The sequence below is a fragment of the Atractosteus spatula genome, chromosome 13 (genome assembly GCF_055471065.1).
Source record: "Atractosteus spatula isolate fAtrSpa1 chromosome 13, fAtrSpa1.hap1, whole genome shotgun sequence".
In the NCBI taxonomy this organism is placed as follows: domain Eukaryota; kingdom Metazoa; phylum Chordata; class Actinopteri; order Semionotiformes; family Lepisosteidae; genus Atractosteus; species Atractosteus spatula.
Genome location: NC_142718.1, coordinates 18,844,128 through 18,867,390, shown reverse-complemented (window position 1 = coordinate 18,867,390; position 23,263 = coordinate 18,844,128). Strand labels below are relative to the sequence as shown.

At 36.7% G+C, this 23,263-nt stretch overlaps 1 protein-coding gene across 1 annotated transcript in view; it reads right to left on the bottom strand.

Moving 5' to 3' along the window:
- LOC148821836 (unconventional myosin-X-like) overlaps nt 1-19,088 on the bottom strand; it is a 32,987-nt gene extending 13,899 nt beyond the window's left edge. Inside the window, exons 1-2 of the mRNA XM_088929984.1 lie at nt 19,068-19,088; nt 18,547-18,645 (exon numbers count right to left, since the gene is read on the bottom strand). Coding sequence (XP_088786110.1) covers nt 18,547-18,645; nt 19,068-19,088 — 120 coding nt within the window. The remainder of the gene's footprint in view (nt 1-18,546; nt 18,646-19,067) is intronic.
- Between the last annotated feature and the right edge of the window lie 4,175 nt (nt 19,089-23,263).

Genomic DNA, 23,263 nt, shown 5'->3' with positions numbered 1-23,263 from the left:
GTGTTTTTACCCCTAAAAAGCACTAACATTAACTGGAAAAGACTTTTTTACTTGCATAAAATGTAGCGGTGTTCTTCAGGGTCTCCAAGCAATCCTGTTCAAAAAAGGCCAGTGTATCTGAAAGCTTTCTGTCTCTAAAAGCAGCAGCACCTGAAGAGTTAGCGAGCGCTGTTAAAATGGACCCATTAAGCTGATAATGAACTGAATGATCTTGATGAGTGCCAAGTTGAATTGAAAACGTGACAAGTAGAACCACAAGCCAAACAAGAACAGGATTGTCCACTCCTGGTCTAATGAATCACTAAACAACAGGTTATTTCATATCAGTCAATTAATATGCTTGCTATAACTGCAATTTTTCTGTTTATTATTTTGTCATATGTGATGATTTTGTCTGTAAGACACATTTAGGAAAACTTTAGTGCTTATTTAAATAAAACTTTTGAAATGTATAGACTCAACATAATCTCATCATAATAAGCTATTAAATGAAACCCAAAATAACTACCATTCCCATTAATAAAACAAAAGCAATTCATCTTGGGAAGGTTTTTAGGGCGCTTTTAATCAGTATGAATATCAACTAATGTGCTTACTTAATAAACTGCAATGTTTGTACTCTTGTTGGAAAGTATGCTATTCCTGTTGGAAAATTAAAATGTTTTCCTTACTAGAAAATAAACAGCAGTCTGAGTCATTCTGGCAGTAGAAGAACAGTACTAAAGACTGTTCAAATCAAAACTTCAGGTGGAGCCTCTGAAGGTTAAGGCAGCTGCTCTGAGCTCTGAAAACCCCAAGTGAATCCTAATAAAGGTTTTTCCTCACCCCTTTGTTTTTGGGCCCCATGTTCCCATGTCCAGGCCTTTAAAAATGCCGCACAAGACATCTGTCCCTGCACAGGATCAGCTTACCTGCCTTTTGTTCCACTTAACAGATCCCATCTGCTGGCTCCCAGTTCCAGCACTTAGTCACAGCACTCTCCCACTCTCTGCCCAATATGGCAAAATCAAGCCGCTCCTGAGCTCACACTCTTCTCTACTCTCATCTTTCCATTTTCAACACTACATGCTTCTTTAACTTTTTCAGATGAAGACTGTCCTTTCTCAGAGTGGTTCAACAAGGAATAAATGGAAGATGAATTGAGAATAATGACACTTTGTAAAAAAGTGCAATGTCAAGACAGCTCTAGTTTCAGCAGATACCGTAGAACTATCTAGATCAAAGTCTCTCCAGTATCAAGATACTGAAATATGTCTTGAAATCTGAAACCTTAAATGTAGTCATAGAGGATATTCAGACCTAGGAGTAGGACTGTAAGCTAGCCACTACCCTTGCTCTCTATCACAATAGACAGTGTACTCATCTCTCCCTGAAATATCTTTAAAATATTGCTATAAAGAAAAGAGAAATATGATGAGATTGCCTTTTCTTCCTTTCAAAAATACGAAATTCACAATGTAATATCATTTCTACATTTACTGTACTATTTTATAAAGCATACAAACTGTAGTTATTGATTAAATATTGGCATCATTTGGATTTACTAATCATTCACGAATGACCTTGATAGAATCAAGTGACAATGACTGTTGCATAAGCAGTAAATCATCTGATTAGTGATTGACTTTTCTGGGCACAGGTGATGAGGTGATTTAACCTCTGGAATATCAAGCCTGAATCAAGACTAACACATAAAGATTCAGACAAGCATGTCACAATTATTCAGACAGCAGTGCCTTTGAGTCACTGGTATGTGACTATGATGACTGGACTAAGACATCTCAAGTGAACTTAACTGTAGTGGAGCAAAGTCCTCTATAGGAACAAGTTAAAGGTCTACATTTTTAGCTGTGAAACCTCCTTCAGGTTTTCTTCACACACCTGAAGGCACCTCTATAGCTGAAATGCAGTTTTTCTTTTCTTTAACTTCATGCATAGAATGAACCTTTACCTGTTCTTTGTCAGGATACACATGCTGACGCAGCTCCCTACCCCAAGTCTTCTTTAGTAATGAATGCCTAGGTGCTACAGGATCTCCACTTCTACTAAGAGCAGACTGATAGCAATCTGACTGCTAAGTGCAAAGTTGATCAAGTCTTGGGACCTCTTCCTGCAGGCTCTTCCTGTTGACATGACAAAATGCCAGCGGGACAAGGCATGTCCTTACATTGCTTGTGTTACCATAGCTTTCTTTCAAGATGGCAATGTGACACCTGGGCCATGTGTGCCCTATCTGCTAGACATGAGCTGCACTATCTATTTGATGATGTGGGACAGTACAGCTTAATATTTTAAAGCAAAAGCTGTGCTTTATGGTAGCAGGCATTGAAAAGAAATAGAAACGACTACCATTGCCAGAAGAATTCAGATTTCCTCTTTTTCCCAGTTGTAGTTCTTATATCCACAATGTGTCCTACAGAAATCTGTGCTTAACAAGGGGTAACAAAAATCAAAGCAACAGAATATTCTGAGCATATTATTCTGTTCCAGTAGTAATGTAAATACTTTAGATATCCGCCTGAGGCTCTACATATAAACTTACAAGAAGCACTAAAAATGTAGCTTTTTTTTGGTCATATCTGTCATGCTTGTTGACGAGCAGCAGGGAGAACTAGTACTAATGTGCCAGACAATTACATCACTGTCCAACCCATCTGCCAGTGCCGGTTGCCACGGAAACTAATTGACAGGAGACTTGGATCACCTGGAGATTGTTTACGACCACACCCAATTCAGAAGATTAAAAACTAGGACCTGAGAGAGCTCGGAGTTTCCTAGCTTCATTAATCCTGATCTCTGCTTTACTTTGTACCTCTTTTCTCAGTTCACCCCCCATTGCTCTTACTTCTCTTTGTTCACTTTTCTTTGGACGCTGTTTGTTATTATTTCTACATCTCTTTGATTTGCCCTTTACTTTGATCTGTTATTCACTGTCTTCCCTAGATCTGACCCTCACTGCAGTCCTACCATGCCTCCTAGATTCCACTTTGTGCTTTGGACTGTGCTTAGCTTGCTTGTACCCACTTTAACCCAACCTGCTTTGTCTATGATCTCACACTGTGATCACACCCTGATTTCCTATTCTGCCACTACATGCCATCTACCTGCATGCACTGCAGTACTTCTTAGTCCCAAACTGGCTACAGCTTCACACTGCCTGTGCAGTTCCCATCTGTGTGCTCTGCCCACTTAGCCCAGTTTCCATGTCCGCACAGCAGTGTGCAGTTCCCTGTGTGTGGGTGCTGTCTGCAAGTTGTCTGCTGGATTCCCAGTCTCAGCTACTTCTCGGTCCACTCTTGGCCCCAAGATCTGCTGCTTGTCCCACCTCTCAGCGGATTATTTCAATGACGACATTGCTTCATAGAGGATAATTAGGTTTTAACCCACAATGGACTTGAGTTTTTTTGGTAAAATCCTAAATATAAATGTCCTCTTCTTAGAAAGTGATTTTCTCCCAGGTATATCTTTACTGAAGAGACAAAATTCTGATTTAAAAAGGACACTATAAGATTTGTATCATATTATTTCACTTTGTCACATCATTATGTGTGCTTTTGATCCTCTGTTGATTCGTCTTAGATTTTGTTATGCTAGTAAGATGGAACACTTTCTTAAACAAATTCTCAAGCTGGAGGAGGTGCATGAAGGGAAGAACATACAAAGATTGAACCCTCGAGTTCAGACCTTAGGACTAGTATAGCACTAACTTATTTATTGTTTGCACTTCACACATACTTTCAGAAGGCATTTCATGCTAGTTATTTAACATTAAAAATAATATGTACATTTTATCTGAAGAATATCAAACTATGTTCGGGGAGGGGGTTAAGCTGTGTTCTCAGTTGCTGAATTGAACTAACATCTTGTGTAATCAGAATTTTTCTATCTCCTCTTCACTCATACACACTCACCTCCATGAATGTATATCACAAAAATGTAGCTTGAACTGTAAACATTTAAATAGCTCAAATCAATGGAAATACACCATTAAGCAGTTAATTAGTACAATTAACATTTTTTTCCAGTAATTGAAGTTATTTGTAGCAAAACCCTACAACGGAGATCCAATATCAGGACTAGGAAATGCTGATATAAACAAAATATAACAAAAGATAGAGAATAAAAAATATTAAGAAATTGAGAAAAAAAAATCATACACGAAAACAAAAATAATGAAAACATTCCAACAACCCATGTGAAAAAAACTGCTTTCATTGGACTACTAATCAAAGTACAAAAAACATATTGTAATCAACGTGTCTATACTACAATTAAAACAATAATTCATCTAATAATATTTATATTTAAAAATAATTCTCTGGTTGTCCATAAACAGGACTCTAGGGAGGAAATAGATACATTTTTTAATTTTACCCAACACCATACCTGATGTTCCATTTTATTAACTCATTAAAGGAAAAAAAACACATCACTCGTTTTGGAGAAATTTAGATAAATGTTATTTTTCATCTATGACAGGTTTTTAAAATCTTATTTATCATATTTTAGCAATTTCTCAGTCGCCTCCCCTACCCACTGACTTAAATAGATAATATATTTAAGTTATTTACAAGTTATATACATTAACAATTGTGAATACAAAACAAACATAATGGAGAGTAAAGCCAGCTAACAAAGGAAGGAACAAAGGAAAAACGCATTGTATTTACTAGAATTATTTTTTTGAAGTACCAGTTATAATAGTTGTGATTATATATGCTCATATTGATAAACAGAGGTTGTTGTGTTGCTGAAGGTCCTTCCAGCAAATTATTTTAGATTTAGTTCAAGTAGGTAGCTGCATCAGCATGCATAGGCAGCAAAGGAACAGGTAACGGGTTTATTCTATGCTGAAAAGAAAAGAAAGGAAACACAAAACAACAACACTACTGTGTTTCCTTTTTTTTCTTTTCAGCATAGAATAAACCCGTTACCTGTTCCTTATTTTAGATTTGTCCACTTTACCCGACTGTAGTGGTGTAATTTTCTGTAGGGAAAATTGTTCACAGTACACCTACAGGATATACAGGGCCCTAAATCAAAGGTGCTTACTTATCACATTAAAGAAATGTAGCCGTTTTCCAGTGGATTGTGTTTTGATGCTCTTTACAGGTGCCTTTTGCTTTGTGTTTTTATTCTTTTTACAATAAGATTTATTTTTCTCTGCAATTCAATTCCGTTCTTTGGTCATTGAAGGCCCGTGTTCTTTAATGGGCAGCTCTGTTCTAATTTAAATGCTTTCTTTGTCTGAGGAAAAGGATGGTTGCACTGGCTTGCTTTCACTTCCACTCCTGCTAGCACAAGTGAGTCCTGACCTGGGCACCTCTGTCATTCAGACTTGTAGCAATTTTTTTCACTGTAGAAACAGATGTCAACTGGGGGCTAGGCCTTGACAACCTAATTCATTTAGGTTGTGGTCACAGCAAGACTGGAGCATGGGTCTACAGATATGGGGGATGGGGGTGGCAGACAGAGGTCAGAGTGGGTGTGAACAAAAGAATTTCAATCTACTTAGACGGCTAGTTTGGTATCCATTTCCTTCTTCAAGATCATGCTGACTAGCAAAAATCCAAACAATAGTAAGCTAGGGTACATACAGTAAATCAACTAACCCTCTTTCTTCTGTTGCCTGGAAAAACAGTGTTATTTTTTATTTTATTGTGCAATTTATTTTATTCCATTTATGAGGTGAGGACGATGGAACATCTCCAAAATAAAAAGGTGCTGACGTGCCCATACGTCATAGCACATGGCCGACAAAAACTACTTTCAATACTCTGTCACTTAACTTACAGGAAGAAACCTAACACACTCACTGGAATCATGATTTTCAGATTTGGTTTATGCCAAAGCTTTGTGTAATTATAGTTGCTAGGCAGCATTCAATCTTTGCCAGAAGGACAGAATTTTAGGCCGAGACATTTGACAGCATTTAATTAGTTCAACCAGATTCAGTAAAACAACAAAAACCTTTGCAGTAATCGTGCCATCAGTATAGGCGTTTTTTACTAAATCGATAAAGTACATTTAACAAGACAAACTAGTCTATATTCCAAATAAAGATTTTAATACAACTGGATTAGTTAAGGGGGGATTTTACCTGTTCAGACTCAGGTGAAAAACAAAGCAGGAGAGTTCAACATCTCTGTACGCAATATACAAAGATATCATTATACAAATGCACAGAAGGGTTATAAATATATAAAATGATTCACAGATCTTACTATATACTTACCAGCATACACACTGTGCTGTTAATCTATTCTAGTGCTTCCGGAAACCCATCTTTTTATTTAATCCTACGCATTAACCTGTAATAACATTTTATTTTTACTTATGAATTTAAAAGAAATGAAAATCTATTCTTATCCAATGAATTTGAACATCAAAACTCAAAATCAAACTATTATGGGTAGGTCTATCTAGTTGTATGTTTCCCAAAGAGAAAAAGACCCCCTGCTATCTTAGTGATAAGTGCTGTTGCTTCAGAGAAATGCAGAGAAGCCTTTACATTAAAAAAGACTAATTAGGTGCAAACTGTCTATTGAAGTATTAGCTGCTACTGAAGCCATTTCTTCTCACCCTGACTGCATTAGCAATATAGTCAAACATTACACATTCTTGGCAACTTGCTTTGTAATAAGGCACTGTTCAAGTTCAAAAGTAATGATTTAGATATTTAGCCAAAGCTCCATATTACAGAAACCTAACATACCTCACTGGACACATGATTATGAAAACTTTAATACCAGTTGAAAGTGACAACAGATTTGGCTCATGCCGAACCTTTGCGTAGTTAAAGTTGCTAGGCAACATTCAATCTTTGGCAGAAAGAATTTTAGGCAGAGACCCTTTTTGAGTGTTTAATTAGTTCAACCAGATTTAGTAAAAACAAACAAAAACCTAAACAGCCAGTTAACCATGTAATATTCCACACAAAATATCATATGATAAAAGAACATCATTTGCATGATGAAATGTCTGTAATGCAGCCCACTGCATTTTACATGTTCTATAATTGACAACTGACTGTATTAGCAATATAATCAAACATTACTGATTTCTTGGCAACTTGGTTTATAATAAGACACTGTTCAAGTTCAAAAATGAAGATAAAGATACTTTATGCTAAAGCCCCCCAATTTCAGTAACTTCTAAGATACCTTTTTAAAATTCATTCTTAAAACATAGTTAACAGTTTTGGTACAATGTTTCCAAAAATCAGCACATTATAGAACATAAGGAAATACATTGCACACATTTATACAAGAAAAAAAAGAAACAAAGTATAAACAAGTATAAATAGTAACCAGTAAAAAACTTCGAATATATATAAAAATCTAGGCTGCTCTGGTAAGGTGCCCAACAGCTGTCTTCAATGTTTCCAAAGTTAGTAATTAAAGGCCAACATCTTCACAAGTAAAGAAAATACTTTGATCTTAAGGCTGTGATAAGATACAGCTCTTCTGTCTTGGATGTGGGTGCAAATCTAATCTTATGTAAATGAACTTGCATGTCTTGGATAATGAAACCACAGGCAGTCATGCAGCAGGGACTGAACAGTCTGAATCAGGAGTGATATATGGGGCCATCTGTTCATGGGGCTACTCTGCCATCTCAGGACCCAACATGCCTTTGCTGAGGAATGCTGGGACAGCAAGATAAAGCATCATAAAACCGAACAGGGAGCAAGTCTGACAGAAAACAAACACATCCACTCACCTTTCTTCAGACACACACTCCCTTTTCTCACCCTCAGCTCTGGAGAGTTAGCTTTGTTACTGTCAGTACTTTAGTTTTGTTCTTCATTAAATGTATAAAAAACAAAGTCTGATCATCTGTAGACATTTAGTAGTAAATACCTTGATTTTGCTATTCTGGAAAGTGGTCATTTTAAATGTTACATATTTGTTTCCAAATAAGACTGTTTAGGACGAATATGACTAAACAGCTTGAATGCAGGAACCTTAATTTGCATGATTTTGGAACTAAATCTCTAGAAAAGTATAATTATTGCTGTTTCACTGCACAAAATAAACATAAATACCCCTGGCATCACTGACCTAGATTTATTTCTGATTTGTGGTGAATGTGGAAACATGAAGGCAGTAAAATTCTAAAACAATGTGTTGACATTACATGGTATCACTTTCTTTGTTTAAAAGAACAAAACATACACAATTATGTCTTATTTTGTACATATAGTATTTCTGATTGTATAATATCAGAAGTATCCACAAAACATGTATGTAACAAATTAGGGTCAGGGAATACATTTTAGCAACCACGTTATTCAGCATGAAGACCACAACTATATACAGTGTTGGAACTATTTGCAAGAATATGATTTATTGCATTTCTAGCTAGCTCTGGATATACCTGTTGGTCAAAGGAAAGTTTTACAACATTTCTAGCTTCCTATTGCAGCAAAGCTTTAAAGAATAAGAACTGCATTAAACAAACTGGTGAACAAGAGGTAGGCCTTCATTTAAAGGCACAGACCTGCAAAATATAGTGTGGATTTACAGACAAGCTGCTTAAGCTCAGCAGGTAAATTCTGAGTCTATCATGCTCTTTTTCGGTTATACAGAACATTAGCCCTCATGGTCACACATTCTGGGACAATCAGTCTTGGTGGGTGGGTGCGGACAATTTTGTGAAGTTCTCAAACATTTAAAAACAGGGTTTTGGCAACTTAATAAATAACAAGCAGCCTACATGCAGCTCACAACCTGTCAGAGTGACTAAACGGTATGAACACAGTCTTTCTTTATTTTCATACATCTCCTTGGTTTCTATCTGTGTTCAAATTTAGATCTTTTATCGCTAAATACACATTTTTATTTTTTGAAGGTTGGTGCACCAGTAATAAAGAACTTTCCCTGTTCCTTCATAAAAAGATAAACAAAACATTCACCAATTATGCTTTCTTCTTAAACCAATCCTGTTTCTTCCTGGGAAGTTACTGACCATGTTAAACCCCTGAAAGCACCTTTTCTGTAAAGTTATAACTTATTGACAAATCTTTATTTATAAAACCCTGTGTCTTTTGCTCTTATGCGTTACAAAACACCGAGCTTCCCTGCAGGAAGCCTCATTAGGTGGTTTGCTGTCACTTGGCCACACACTCTCCTCTGCACCTCAAGCTGCTGCCATCTGGCCAGGCAGAGGGGTGCAATGGAGCTGAGCTATAGGAAAGGCAGAGAAAAAGCAGAGCAGGACTGCAGGTGATTCTAACTTTGCCCCCCACCACTACCCCCAGTGCTGTGCTATTGGACAAAAGCAGCCCTTGCCACCAGACAGCATAGCAGATGCAGACTGATCCACAAAAGTGCAACATGTGCAAATTCTGCTCAGTCCTGTCACCTCCCACCAAACAGGGGAAACCGTGGAAAAGAATCTTCCCATTTTCATTAAATAAAAGAAAATCTTAATAAGGAAGCCAATGATCTGAATGGCTTGCATGCAGTACTGTGAAGGTGCTTCAAGCGGTACCAAACTTTTATATCATTAGAAGCTGCTACTGTTTTAGCTAAACGTTAATCTTATTTTAACCCGTCAGATGGACAGGTTGACAGAAGGATGGACTGTCAGAAATTATTTTATAAATTTATTGTAGAGTGCTTTGTTTTGAACTCTTTCACAGCAAATCTTATAATTTGGATATTCCTGAATAGACATTATGACGGGGACAGTTTTTGGTGTTATAAAATATTAAGTTATGTCCTAAAGACTAGATATGTTAATGATCGTCAACAGTTTCATGTGCCATGGTGTGTTTCACCAGGGACAGAACTTATCAAAGAACTACTTTAAAAAGAGACTCTGATAAATGAACAACAACTCTGGTATTAACTGACTTTTAGGTGATAGACTAGATAGACTCTTCTCATGGGTTAACTTTGTATTAACAGTGAAACATACTGTAAACCAGAGGTCACAAGTACTCAAGATATCAATACAACATCTAAAAGCAAGCAGAACAACAAAGTACATTGCTGAATCCTAAGGCAACAGTCTTGTTCAACAATCTGCCTTTCAGGATTATACAAGTATGTATTTAGTCCAAATCCTCTGTGACGTTTCTTACTTTCAGCTCCTTTCATATCATCAAAATCTCCTCATCATTACATGATATCTGGTGAATAAGTGTCCAAATGAATGGAAATCAAGGGGATAGGTGACTGAAATCTGCAGTATTTTTTTATGATGTCTATCATTGAGTCCAGGTTTTCCTCCCTGCTCTTACATGTGACAAATACATATGTATATTTTGCTTTTTTTCTGATCCTGGTCGTAAAGAAGATTTAAATAACTGAAAAGGCAGCTCGGGAGTTTTATGAATAATCAATCTAATTTAATGGTCTATGTTCTGTCGCACATGTTTATCCAAAGGGCTATTCTGTCCGTCTCTAGTGTGGCTTCTTTTCTGATGTAAAGGTGCAGCATAACTGATAGATGATCACAAGCTTTCTGTTGACAGCATTGATGGGTCTCAAATCAGATCAATTAGGATTCTATACATGAGACCTTACCATATGAAGAATGGAAGGCATAGAATGGACATAATGTGCAATATTTTTAAAGGAAACAAAAGGACCAGAAAAAACAACCCAATAAAATCTAAAATGCCAAACAGAAAAAAGGGCATTAAGCTGTGGACATGCAATTCCTTTAATTTAATTAGATTCTTCTTCCAGCATCTGAGCTGCAGTGGAGCAGAAGAGCTCACCTTAGCAGAAAAGGTTTTCAAATTCACAGACCCATGCCCTGTGCTTAAATTTGTTCACACACTCACACACACACACACACACACACACACACACACACTACACAAATGCAAAGACACCCTCTCCTGTCACCTAGACACCACAGACTGGCTTCACAGTATTCTTGACATGCTGATCCAGCAGTGCCGCAGGATTGACACTGCACAGTCCCCACACACTTCTGTCTTTTCAAAGCTTTGCTGCAGCAGCACTATCATGCTGGATCTGGCCTACTTTGTTTTCAGCAAATACATCTCTACTGCTCGTACTGTAATCTGCATTTGCTGCTTTGCAACTGTTCTTTTTACCACTTTCTGAAAAAGACACCTGATCCCTGGCTTTCTACTACAATCCAGCAGCATTTGCATGATAATGAAAGCTTTTTTTCTGTGTATATAAGAACTTTTGCAGGTATACATTTATAAGGGATCTTACAGTTTATATCACCACATACTGAATAGGCACCCCAAAGCTAAACAAAAACAGTAGGAAAAAAGTAGGGAAGTAAGAGAGCTACTCTTATTGTTATAGTATTTGCTCCTGTACTATAAAATGAAGTGTTATCACATGCTAATGGAACTTCAAATACTAACATAAAACACAATTTAGGGTGGAAGAAGAAACAAGGATTCAGCACTATTTTATGAGAAGGAACCTTTTAGAAAACTCACCTTTCAAATCTACACACAAGAGATATGTTGAGCACTACACAACAAATTAATCAGCCTATTATACCCACAATGAGATGACAGTGGTTTATGTTTAAAATATTCCAACAAATAATTCTATACAAAACAGACTAAAACATGTATAAGATAGATTTTATCAAATATTGAAAATACTGATTGGTAGTTTAAGAGAGGGGACATGAAATCAGAGAAAACATTGGTCTGAATAAGATTATTTTTTTTAAAGCAATAAGCAGCAATAAGCTGAATCTGGCAAAAGCCATTAGAATTCCTGGATTCTCCCGGAAGACAGAGAGTTAAGCCTAAGAGCACAGACTGCAGGATGGCAATGGGAGGTGACAGGTGCAGTGAGAGGAACAGTCCAGAGCTAAGATTAGCACACACCAGCAGCAATTCCCTCTTTCAGGGACTTGCTATCATTTATTAAAGGGATGTTTCTGAAGAGAAAAAAGTAAATCGGTCCCAATTCAGTCCTCCAGCAACTTTGACTGCTCTCAATTTACAAACCCCAATTTCACGTCTGCGTTACAGCCTGTTCTGCTCACTCCCGATAGTGTCCAAAAGTAAGACACAACATTGAGGTCATGGGAGACAAGAGCGAGCTTTCCACAAGGGAAACAATAAACAAAAACTTACAATAAGAAAATGAATAAAATTACTTCAGAAGCATTGCGAAGAAGCTAGAATGCTTTAACACAGAGGTTCCTAATTCTGGCCTTCACACAGCTGAGCGTAATTACCTAATTAAACCCTTAATTGAACTAACAAGTTGCTTGTTTGGAATATATGCAAGTTTTTTTTTCTTCTCAGACATCTGGGGTTTTATTTTACTTATGAATGCAATAATGAAAATTCAATCTCCATAATGTTTAATAGCTGAAAACAGTCAAATAGTTATAATTAATCCTATTATTGAGTCAACTGGGGATTTAACTTTATACCAGAGGTTGGCTGGGAGAAAAACCAGCAGCTGTGTGGATCTCCAAGATCAGGATTGGGAAGCTGTTGACAATAGCCAGAGATAAAGTACAGTGTTTCCTTTAAATAACACTAATAAACGTCATGTTAATAATGATGGTTACCTTCTCATTTTGCAATTTATTTGGCTGAAGGAATGTAAGATTCATTTGCAAATTGTGCAGGTGATTTTATTGTGTTGAACAGTTATTATGTCACCAATTGCTGTCAGTTTGAGTTCAACTCAGATGGTGGTCTGCTTTGTATTTTGCTAGTTCTCACCCGAAACGCACAATTCTACCAATAAAACTTGAAAGTCTCCCCAAGGTGTATTGCAAGAAGGGATGGAAGACTTGTCTGTTACTCATTAACAAATCAGCTCATTGCACATTTACATAAAAGCATATGATCATTTACCACTGGCATTAACAGTGTGCCAGTTTCCATGGGAACATGCCCATGAGCCTGCACAAGGCAGAGCTGATGCATTAATGTGCAAAAGCAAAGCTGATGGCAATGAAGTGGGCTTGCAAAAGGAGACTTTTCTAGGATTGTTTTTATGCTGCAGCACTCAGGTTTGTGAACATGATGGAATAGTGCTTTAGTTTTAGCTCCGACACAATGCCAACTGCTACAGTACAAGCTACAAATAAGAGCTGTCTGATGTAAACAACTTATTTCATATTTTGTTTAAAGGCATGCATACAACTGGAATATTATATGTTAATAGCAAATATCCAAATTCTCTTCAAAGGTTCAACACAACACATTAATGATGTGATACTATGCAGATACTGTCATGTACAGAATAGTAATCTTGTCAATACAGAATAATCAATAATGTCATTGTTGGATAATATTTTAGGAGGTTCGGTTATCATCCCTTGCAGGGTCTCTTGGGTTTAAACATTAATTTGCCATTTTTACACCTATTGGTTCTTTTATTGCTTGAGATACCATCCGAGGTTCTTAAAAAGCCAACAGCAAAAGCACCCATTAAGCTAGAGGTTTAAAACCTTAGCAGAAACTTTGCTGAGTTTTAAATAATTTATCAAGGCACTGTATATAACACCTATTCCAATACCCTTATACTTTTAGCACTGTTCATTTATACAGTGTAATGACTCATAATGTATAATAATTTCAGTGTTCTTACTTCAATGTACTCCAAAACTAAGTTCAAGCAATGTGTTCAGAATTACATTTAAAAATTATTCCAAGACCAAGGAAATAAATATGAAACTGCATTATGAAATATTGTACAAAGGCATAAAGACAGTGGATTTATTTTTAAAGGTTATGTTTTTTGCGTTAAATATAATGGGTGATTTGTAGCCTGGGACTATGGGGAGGTAATGCTTATGGGTAGTGTTGAATAATCAAGGAAGAATACAGTAGTGGTGGTGTAATAATGAGTGTGGGTGAAATTTGACAGTACAACCTAATAAAAGCACAGTGAAGTCAAATTTAAAGCTCCATATCAAAATTATGTCCCTGCTGGTCACTATGTTGTCCTGATAGACTGGCAGCATATCAGCTATATAATTCACAATGATAAATGATGATGTCAGGGTAGTTGCAACTTGAAGAAAAATGTCAAACATATTCAGGTGCATCATTGGCCAAGCTACAGAAACAGTACTGTGAAGCAGCACAGACTCCCCGATGAGTGGGAAGCATGGGTCATTGCGTTTAACTTTGAGTGAAACTGGTCATTCTCGCAGCTGGCAACCCCAACTGTGTGATTAATATGGAACAACGTGGGGGAGGGGACTTAGATGTGGAATATTTTGTCACAGATTTAGTAACAGGCAATTGTGGTCCTGCAATATTTGTAGTGAATGATAACGTTGTGGTTGGAATCAGTTCCAAGTCTTAAAATCCTTCTTTCCCACATTCCACTAACCAGATTCAATAAGCCTTATTTATATTCCTTTTTTAAACAAAATAAGAAACCAGGGTGGCACAGTGTTGCTGCCTCAGAGTTCTGGGGTCCTGGGTTCAATTCCTGACCTGGGGTGCTATCAGCATACAGTAAGTATGCTCTTCCAGTGTTCCTCTGGCCCTGGTGTGATTCTGTACATGACAGTGTTTGTGTCTGTGTGTGTCCTGTGACAGACTGGCATCCCATCCAGGGTGTATCCCACTTTGTGCCCATTCCTTTCCAGGACAGGCTCCTGCCCTCCCACCACCCTGAACTCAATGAAGCAGTTAGGAAATGGACAGATCGATAAGAAGCCAGCGTGAAACCAATAAAATGGGTTGAATAATGCATTGAATACATTTTAACAGAACACATCTGAAAGAAAATTTCATATTGAGGTATCTAAATTACATTACTGCTATTTCCAAGCCAAGCTCAAATAAAACCATTGGTAAAAGAGAATTATGGGAAAGAAAACTGTATTGACAAGGCTAAGTCCCATAACTGAACCTTTCACTAGCTAGAACCTAAAAGAGAACACATTAAAAAATGTGAAATAAAGTGTTAAATCAGGGTAAGTGTCTTAAGCATGAGGCAACGTGAATGGTTATTCTAACCCTAGATCAGCATCCGACATTGCCACTTTGATTACATCATATGAACACCATCTATAATCCGAGTCCCAAGTTTGCCTAAAATTGACTCAATGGCATACCAGAAAGAAATCAGATCAATCATAAAAATAAAATTAAGATGGAATTTTTTGGCTAAACTTTTAGCTCACTGAAATTCTGTTAACACAGTTAAAAGTTACATTTCAGACAGTTTGTTGGGGTTCACAATCCTCTTAAACCTAGACATTTACTTGTGTTACGACTGCATTTTAAGGAAAGATTAGAAACATAGCACAGAAATAACACCCAAAGGATTGGCACTAATTAGGATCTAATTACAGCATCAGTTCACATACAAACTCAGTAGGGGGGCAAGGAATGTGAAGACAGTGCCTCTAAACAGAGAGAAATACACAGTGTCCTCTACAAGTAAGATTATCATCTGCTTCATGTATTGGATGTTTCATACGGATTTCCAAAACCAACTTCAGTAGTTTCTGATCATTTTAGAGATGTATTCCATTAAAGTTTCTGTCCGATTCATAGACAATATAAACTACCTAGTTGCTTAAAATAGAAAATAAAGGACCTTAGGTTTGAAACTCACTGTGAATGATAATCCATAAACTATATCTCAACCTCTAAAAGTTTCGGATGACAGCAACATTGCCCTTCCTAGAAAGAAAGGATCCTAGTTCTTTCCCTATGACTGATACACTCTCATAGATTCAACGAGGAAGACGTCTCACATTTCTGAGACTGTATATGAGCAAATCTTCACATAGGTAAACAACATATGTATCCTTGTTTTTTAGAGAGTGATACTTTACATGACAAATATAGGCTTTAATGGTGATATCCACAAAGGCATTCTCCATGTATTCTTTATTTTGAATTATCCATTTACTAAAGCATTTTTCATCTATACCTGCGTTAGAAATTGTAATCAGGGTTTTTGCAAGTTAATTTTTAGTTCTCAGATTTTCCTCCAACCTGTCAGAGCCATGCTTTACATTTAAATGCCCGTCCCTCTATAATGAGAGCCTGTGGTGCCTGGACTATAGGGAGAGGATCAGTAGAGATGTAATATCATATAAATCAAATAAGATGAGATTTCAAAGAATTAATGCTAGTTTCTGTGGTGAGGCAAAAATACACTGACCTTAAACCGAAAATCTCCCTAATCTACTCTATGTAAAAGGAATCTGCACCTGTGAAATAATGGATTTTGAAAGCATTTAGCATAATGCAAGAAATCCATAGAAATCTGCCAGCAAAACAAATTCTCAAACTCTGGCAGGAGAGTAAATAAATGCTTGGCATAACTGCATGATAAATCACATCAATTACATTTTCATTGTGGCTTGTCTGAAAATCATTGACAAGGTTTTTTTTTTTGTTTCCTTTCAAATGAGTCCATATCAATGGCAAATAAATACATCTTACCACAGTCCATAACATATTAAAACAATTAACTTGGGGTTCTTTTTATTGACAAGGGACTGACTAGGAGAAATAACCAAAAAAGGCTGTGACTGAATTGGCTGGACTGTACATGAAAAAAATTATAAATTTAAATCAGTTTTGAGAATATGTGGCACCGGAAGGCATTACCCCACTAAGACATTCCTGATTTTATTCTTTAATGTTAAGCTCCGATACTATTTTCAATCTCTCCATTTTTTCCGCACAGGATTTCCTCCAGACACAAAGGTCTCCACAGACTGCCAAGCCGATAAATGTGGAGTGCTGGGCGACACTCCTAGTGGTCACAATTCCTGCTACTCATTCCCCAGACACAGTCCTCATCTTGTGATCCTTCTTACAGATAATAGCCATAAAGGGCTGCAGTGAACAAGTGGCAGAACGTTTTGCCTGTTACGAGTTTGTTGGCATTAACTATACACACGTAACCAAGACTTTGACAGGGTATAAGACAGCTGTGAGACAAAGGCTTGTTCTGATTTGCAGTGATCAGGTGCAAGTCCTAGAATGCATTTGATAATATAAAGAAAGCAAAGCTTGCTACACCTTTCTTTTTCGGGGCCAAAATTTATATTGATGTTAAAAGAGAATGATTCTATGGTTATGAAGCAGCAGTAGAATTACTTTTGCCAGCCAAAATTATAAGGATTTGCTCATGTTTTGATAGCTGAATCAGCCAAAAATGAAAATATGTTAGCAGATTTTTCAATGGTAATGAGTTACACCCTTTGTATTTCCTTTTTAATTTGACATCTCTAAGTGGTTTCATTAATCATCTATTCCTTATATTATTTTATCATTTAAGCCACAGAGTTAATGAAAACCCATTTCACCCTGACAAGCCACAGTTATATACAGAAGTCTCATTACCTCAGGTTTGTTTACAGTTTTCTCACTGTCCTGGAGACAGGAAACTCTCATGTCACATGCATTTATTAGCATGCAAGAATGTGACTTACCCATTGTTATTGAGCCTAATTTATTTATCAAACAAATGGCAACATAGTTAATTTCTGGTCCTGTCAAGGTGTCTATCCGGAAGACTTAAAACTGGCCTGTCTTACTAAAACTCTCAATATCAGCTGGATCTGGTGTCTTTAGGGTTAGCTGTGTTTACCTGTTGAACTCACGCTATCTCCTCCCCTCCTACTGGGCTGGATTCCTGCTTATCCAGAAAGTCCCCAAGGGCAAATTCCATAAAATGGACACCTGACATCAAACTCCAGTCTCTAATTTCAAGTTCAAAGTCACAAGATGATGATCAGGGGTTCAGGTACAAAGTGCTTGAAAACAGACAGCATGGATCCTCTGGCACTGACCCCATTGTTACAGCAGCACAGAAGCAGGGAGATAAATATCCACACAATCTGGTGATTTTTTTCCTTTAAGCAAAGATGACTTGCCTTCACAATATTAAAATCAATATAACAGGACATTTTAAAACCTTGCAACTACAACAACACATCTCAGACTATACAGAGAAAGTTCAGTTTGTTAAAGAATAAAACTTAACTACAGTATATTTTTCAAGTAAAAGCTTGGTCATTTATCAGTCTTCACATTTCAGAATGTATGGCAATTGAAATGTTGGATCAACTAAGTTTAGAAGAACACTAAATTAGAGTTTTGGGCCACTTTTAAAAAGCTTTTGTGAAAGAAAAAAACACCAAAACCAGTGATCTTGGAAAATCTTTTAAAGTTGTCTTATCTCCCACTGACAGAGACAAACCATCCAAGAGGGAAAATAAAAATGCTGAGCATGATCAGTCAAAACCTTGGCCACACATAGCCCCAAACAAAGCGATTATCTATTTTAAGGTGCAGTGAATGACCTACGAGTCTGGTTAATATTGAGTATGATTGAAGAAAAAAGGATATTTGGTGTTCTCAAATTAATCTTCACGTAGGTTTAAAGAGTATGTTTTTACTATTCTATTATTTTTGTCACAGTTTGGAGGAATATAATTACACGTAACCCAGCACAGAAACAATATGAAGCTCACCCTCTCATTATAGCACCTCAACATGAGGCAAAAGTTTTAATTGACTTAGTGAAACTTGTAATATCCCAATTGAATTTCTAAGTTGGTCAATTTTTGCAGGCATACCTCTCCATAGTCAGTTCTGAGAACCAAAGAGCCGCTGGAACAGGAGCTTACAGTGGATGGATGAAGCAACTCCTTCTCTTTCACCCACACCTGGGCACCCTGCAAAACAGTGATGAGTTAAAAACGCATGGCAAGACTAAACATGCTGCTAAAAAAAGCAGTGATGCACATCGGCTGATGAGACATGCTAAACAGTGTTTAGATTTGTTTAGGGAGACAGTTCACTACAGCACAATGAAAAATGGATTTCATGTTAACATAAACATGCTGTTTGCTTAGAAATACTGTGCAATGGCTTCAGAAGATCTATAAAACCAGTGCAAAGAAGGGGAAAAAAGAAATGTTTATGCTCTCAAATGTCAGGTAACTTTAAATAAAATAATTGCTATAAGAAACTGGCAGTCACAAGCCTAATAACTCACCAGTGAACAGAACAAAAATTATACTTTGTAGCATGGTATTATCATGTAGTACCAAAAGCAATATGGTGACTTTGTTATTTCTATTTCTTTAATACATACTTTAACTTTTTCATTGTGCATCTCCAAACACCACAATGTTTACTTCTTCTACACATTTACTGGTAAAAATGTGCTGTGTATATTGTAGATGAGTAGATGGATTGAATGATGTTCCAGGAAGGAAACTGATGAAAAAAACTTTTAATAGTTATGCAATCTTGAGCACCACCCTGCACTGTTAGTGAACAAGAAACCGGAATTTTATTGCCTCTGGGTGGGAATATCTAGCTGAGGAAAACTGAAGAGTGATTTACAGGAAGACTGTAAAAAGGTATTTGCTTCACAGCAAACTAAAGTTTGTTTAAATTTTTCTTTTGTGAAAGGCCTTTAAAGGTTTAATAATAAAAAAAAGAGACAAAATAAGTTTTGAACTTAAGAGAAATTAATTTACCATTTTTTTCTCTGAAAAAGCTTTTGTATTTTCAATTGTTTTTAATGGAGGTAGCAAAAGAGTTGAAAAACAGCTGTGCACTACAGTAAACTGCTTTGAATCTCATCCTGTTGATATCCCACTACTGCCTATTCAAGTCTTCAAATACAGCTGGTGTGATCTTTTATTTTTGGAGTCACGTCCTAGGCATTTTCAACAGCACAGAAAATTTCCTATAGCCTACACAGCAAACGATACAGCCAGAGGGTGTGGCAGAGACAGCACAACTCTCACTGCACTGCTGTGTAATTACCCCACCACAACTCTTTTCAGGCTCAATTACAGAGAGCACTGGGGAATTATAATGTTGGAACAGGCAAAATTTGAACATAAATAGACAGTTCTCTGAAATCATCTCTCATTTTTTTTTTTACATTTGATGTCAGAATATTAAAATCTTCAAAGACCATACACTTAGTATTTTAGGGGGTATTTTTCCGGCTTTGTTAAAGAATGTGAGGCTCTCAATCATAAAAGATTAATTCACATCAGTATCAATTAAAAACATTTGTGAGCTAGAGAAATCCCTTTATCTGGCCTCTCCATCATTTCCACATTGATTGAATTTGTTGCCACTTAAAATTCTAAGCTATTAGGGTCTTTATATACAAATACAAAATACAATACAAAAATGCTGCTGCAGCTCACTGCACAGAACAGTCATTTGATACTGCCCTAAAAGTGTTTTTCCCCAATAATAATGATGATATTTTCATGCACCGAAACTGTGCAACACAAGGAGGACAATATCCCCTAAAATAATTATGCTCGCACTAGTAACAATTTCAACTGCAACAAAAAGAGAACCAATTTGTAAGGCGTATAATCTTACTATTAGTATTTTTACAGAAAATGCCAGTTTCTATAATTCACCTTTGGTGTAAGATCTGTACATGTGTCATGCATATCTATAAACATATAATTCAATTAACATAAAATAGTCTGATCCCTTCATTGAGAAAAGGTTCTTTGTTGTTTCTCCATCTATATATAAAATGCATTTGAGTTGATTCACTTACACAGACCTTCTATGAAGTCACAGCATTTTAATTATGCAGCAGGGATGAGAGGAGTTAGAATTAAATGCTGACGACACTCACTGCTCTCACTCGCTCACAAGCTCTGCAGCTGCATTCTCTTTGTGATATTCTATTTCACTTGTGCTCCTGATCCCCTCAATTTGCCGTTGAATTAAAATGGGATTCAGCTTCTCCTTTAAAAAGCATACTTTTCCAAGTCTAGCGGAATTTTGCATTTATAAATCTTAAAATTGAAACTAATGAGCAGGCTGAGTGTTAGGCGCATTGCTTGTCTGGCAGGAACATTAGAACAGTGAGATCAATAGGCATTGGGCCATGCAGAAATTCAATACCGAAGTCCAACCTCAAAGATATCAATCCTCATTAATAATTTAAAGGCCCCCTTGATCTGACTTGTGCTGCCATCAGCTGACCCTATCTTTAAACAGCCCAGGCCCTCATTCGTGTAGCTGTGTATTGAGATGCTCATGAAGGAACCTGGGTTTAAAATGGTTTCCTATTCCAATTTTAAGTTGCAACTCAGTATTGAATAGCAGACATAATTAATTTTTTTTTTGGGGGGGGGGGTAGCTGAAAAGAACCCAGTAAAAGCTTATATCCAAAGAGCAAAAGACTTCATCCAAGCAAGGGATTAGCAGAACAATAGAAAGGTCATCATGTCATGACTAAGCTGTTCCTCCTACATACTGGCAGGAAGTCACCACTGGCATCAGTGAACACTGCCAGGATGGGATTCAGTAGTGTTGTATGATGGATGTTTGGTTCTCTGTACATTTGTGACTCCTATGGCTGATCCATTTGCTGGACTGTGTGTTTAAGTATTTAAGTAGGAACTACGCCTTTCTCTTCATCTGTCAATGAACTAATTAAATGACTTTCAGAATATGTGCCTTTAGTCATAACCCAAGAATAATGAACGAATCTGATTAAAAATACAAAGAATTCCAAAAAATCAATATCTTTGTCAGAATTCATCTAAAAACAAATCTCTTTAAAATAGTACATACTTGATCATTCACAATCAAAATAAGAATAAAATGTTAAAAAACAGGATCCATGTTTGGAGTTTCTGCTGTGTCAGCTAAAATAGCACCATCTTATTCCGTTTAATTTCAGAGGGCTGCTTTCACTGGTTCTGTACTGAATGTAACAAATTTGTATTTTGAATTTAATTTAATTTAATACCCCTTTTTTAGATGCGTCAAATTCACATTTGAAATTTGAAATGAGCCTTTTCAAGGTGGGATTTCAGATAAAGATTCAGATTCAGAAGATTAAAAAATACTGTTATCTGCTGCAAATACAGACAAGACTAAAGTTACTTTATAGTACTTTTAAACAGAATGTGCTGTATACAGTTTATAAGGAGCAACGAAATGAACTAATGTTATAGTTGATAGTGTTATCTTTACATAAGCTGACATTTGAGCTGTTTTATACATACATTAGGTAAGCTACTGATGTCTCAGTCCCCATTGATTGACTCAATCAGCAGTGCAATGTCAGAGTCAGGTGCTCTCTATTTAACCTTGTTGTCAAAGAAAATATCTATTCAAGATTCTAACAACATGGGGGAAAGGACAAGAGATGGCATCAGTTTACCTTCAAAGTGAAGTTCAAATTCAAAGGCTAGCAAAGGGTCTTCAGAAATGAATAGGAGAGCAAAACAATATGGTTCCAAGCACAAAGAAAACGCTTCTAAGAAACGCAAACGTTTAATCCCAAAATCATCAATCTGAGTTCTTGATTTGTGCACTGGTTTAATGCACCTCAAGAATTTGCCACTTGCTACTTTAGGCAGCATTAGCTCTCCATCTAATGGACATAGGTATGGCCAGGAACACATAACATAACAGAGTCTGAGGCCATATACAGTATGCTGCATATACCCAGTGCTGGGATGAATAGTCATTCTATTCTAATAGTCTTCTTTCAACCACCATTCACCATCTCATGCTTGACACATCTAGAAAATGTCTTTGTTTTTGTCTGTGCCTTCTGTTTACATTGAAATCTAGAAATCAATACAATACTTAAAGTAAGTTACTGTAAAACAATATTGAAAACAAAAACAGTTTCAAAATGACTTTTAGTACAACTTCATAAACGTGAATAAACGTTTTTTTATTTGAAAGTTCAACACTCTGCTGGCAGAGTAAAGAATGCATCCCTGTATTTACATGAATTCCTCCATTGATCTGTTTTCTAAACTACTTTATCCAGTACAGGGTGGCAGGCAATACCAGAGCCTAACCTGGCAAGCAATGGGCGCAAGGCAGGGTACACCCTGGATGGGACACATGGACATACTATAGATGCACACACTCACACCAGGGCCAATTTTTACAGAATCCACTTAACCTACAAATATGTCTTAAGACTGCGGGAGGAAACCACAGCATACAGGGTAAACGTACAAACTGCATACAGATAGCACCCTAAGTAGCAATGCTTACCACTGTGCCACCTTACATGCCCTACATCGATTTTTATGGGAAATTATTTTTTAATGTACATGTATTTGATTTAATGTTAATCAGAAACTTATCTACTGTGGAAATTAAGGTCTACCTGTATACTTCACATGCATTGCAGGAGGCACTCAACCGTCTACAGATTTCATATGTCATCTTTAAAATAAAAATACTTCTTGAAGTGTTTAGAAGGCAAGAAGGCTGGTACTACAGGGAATACAAATCCACATTAACAAATAGGAGACAGACTAT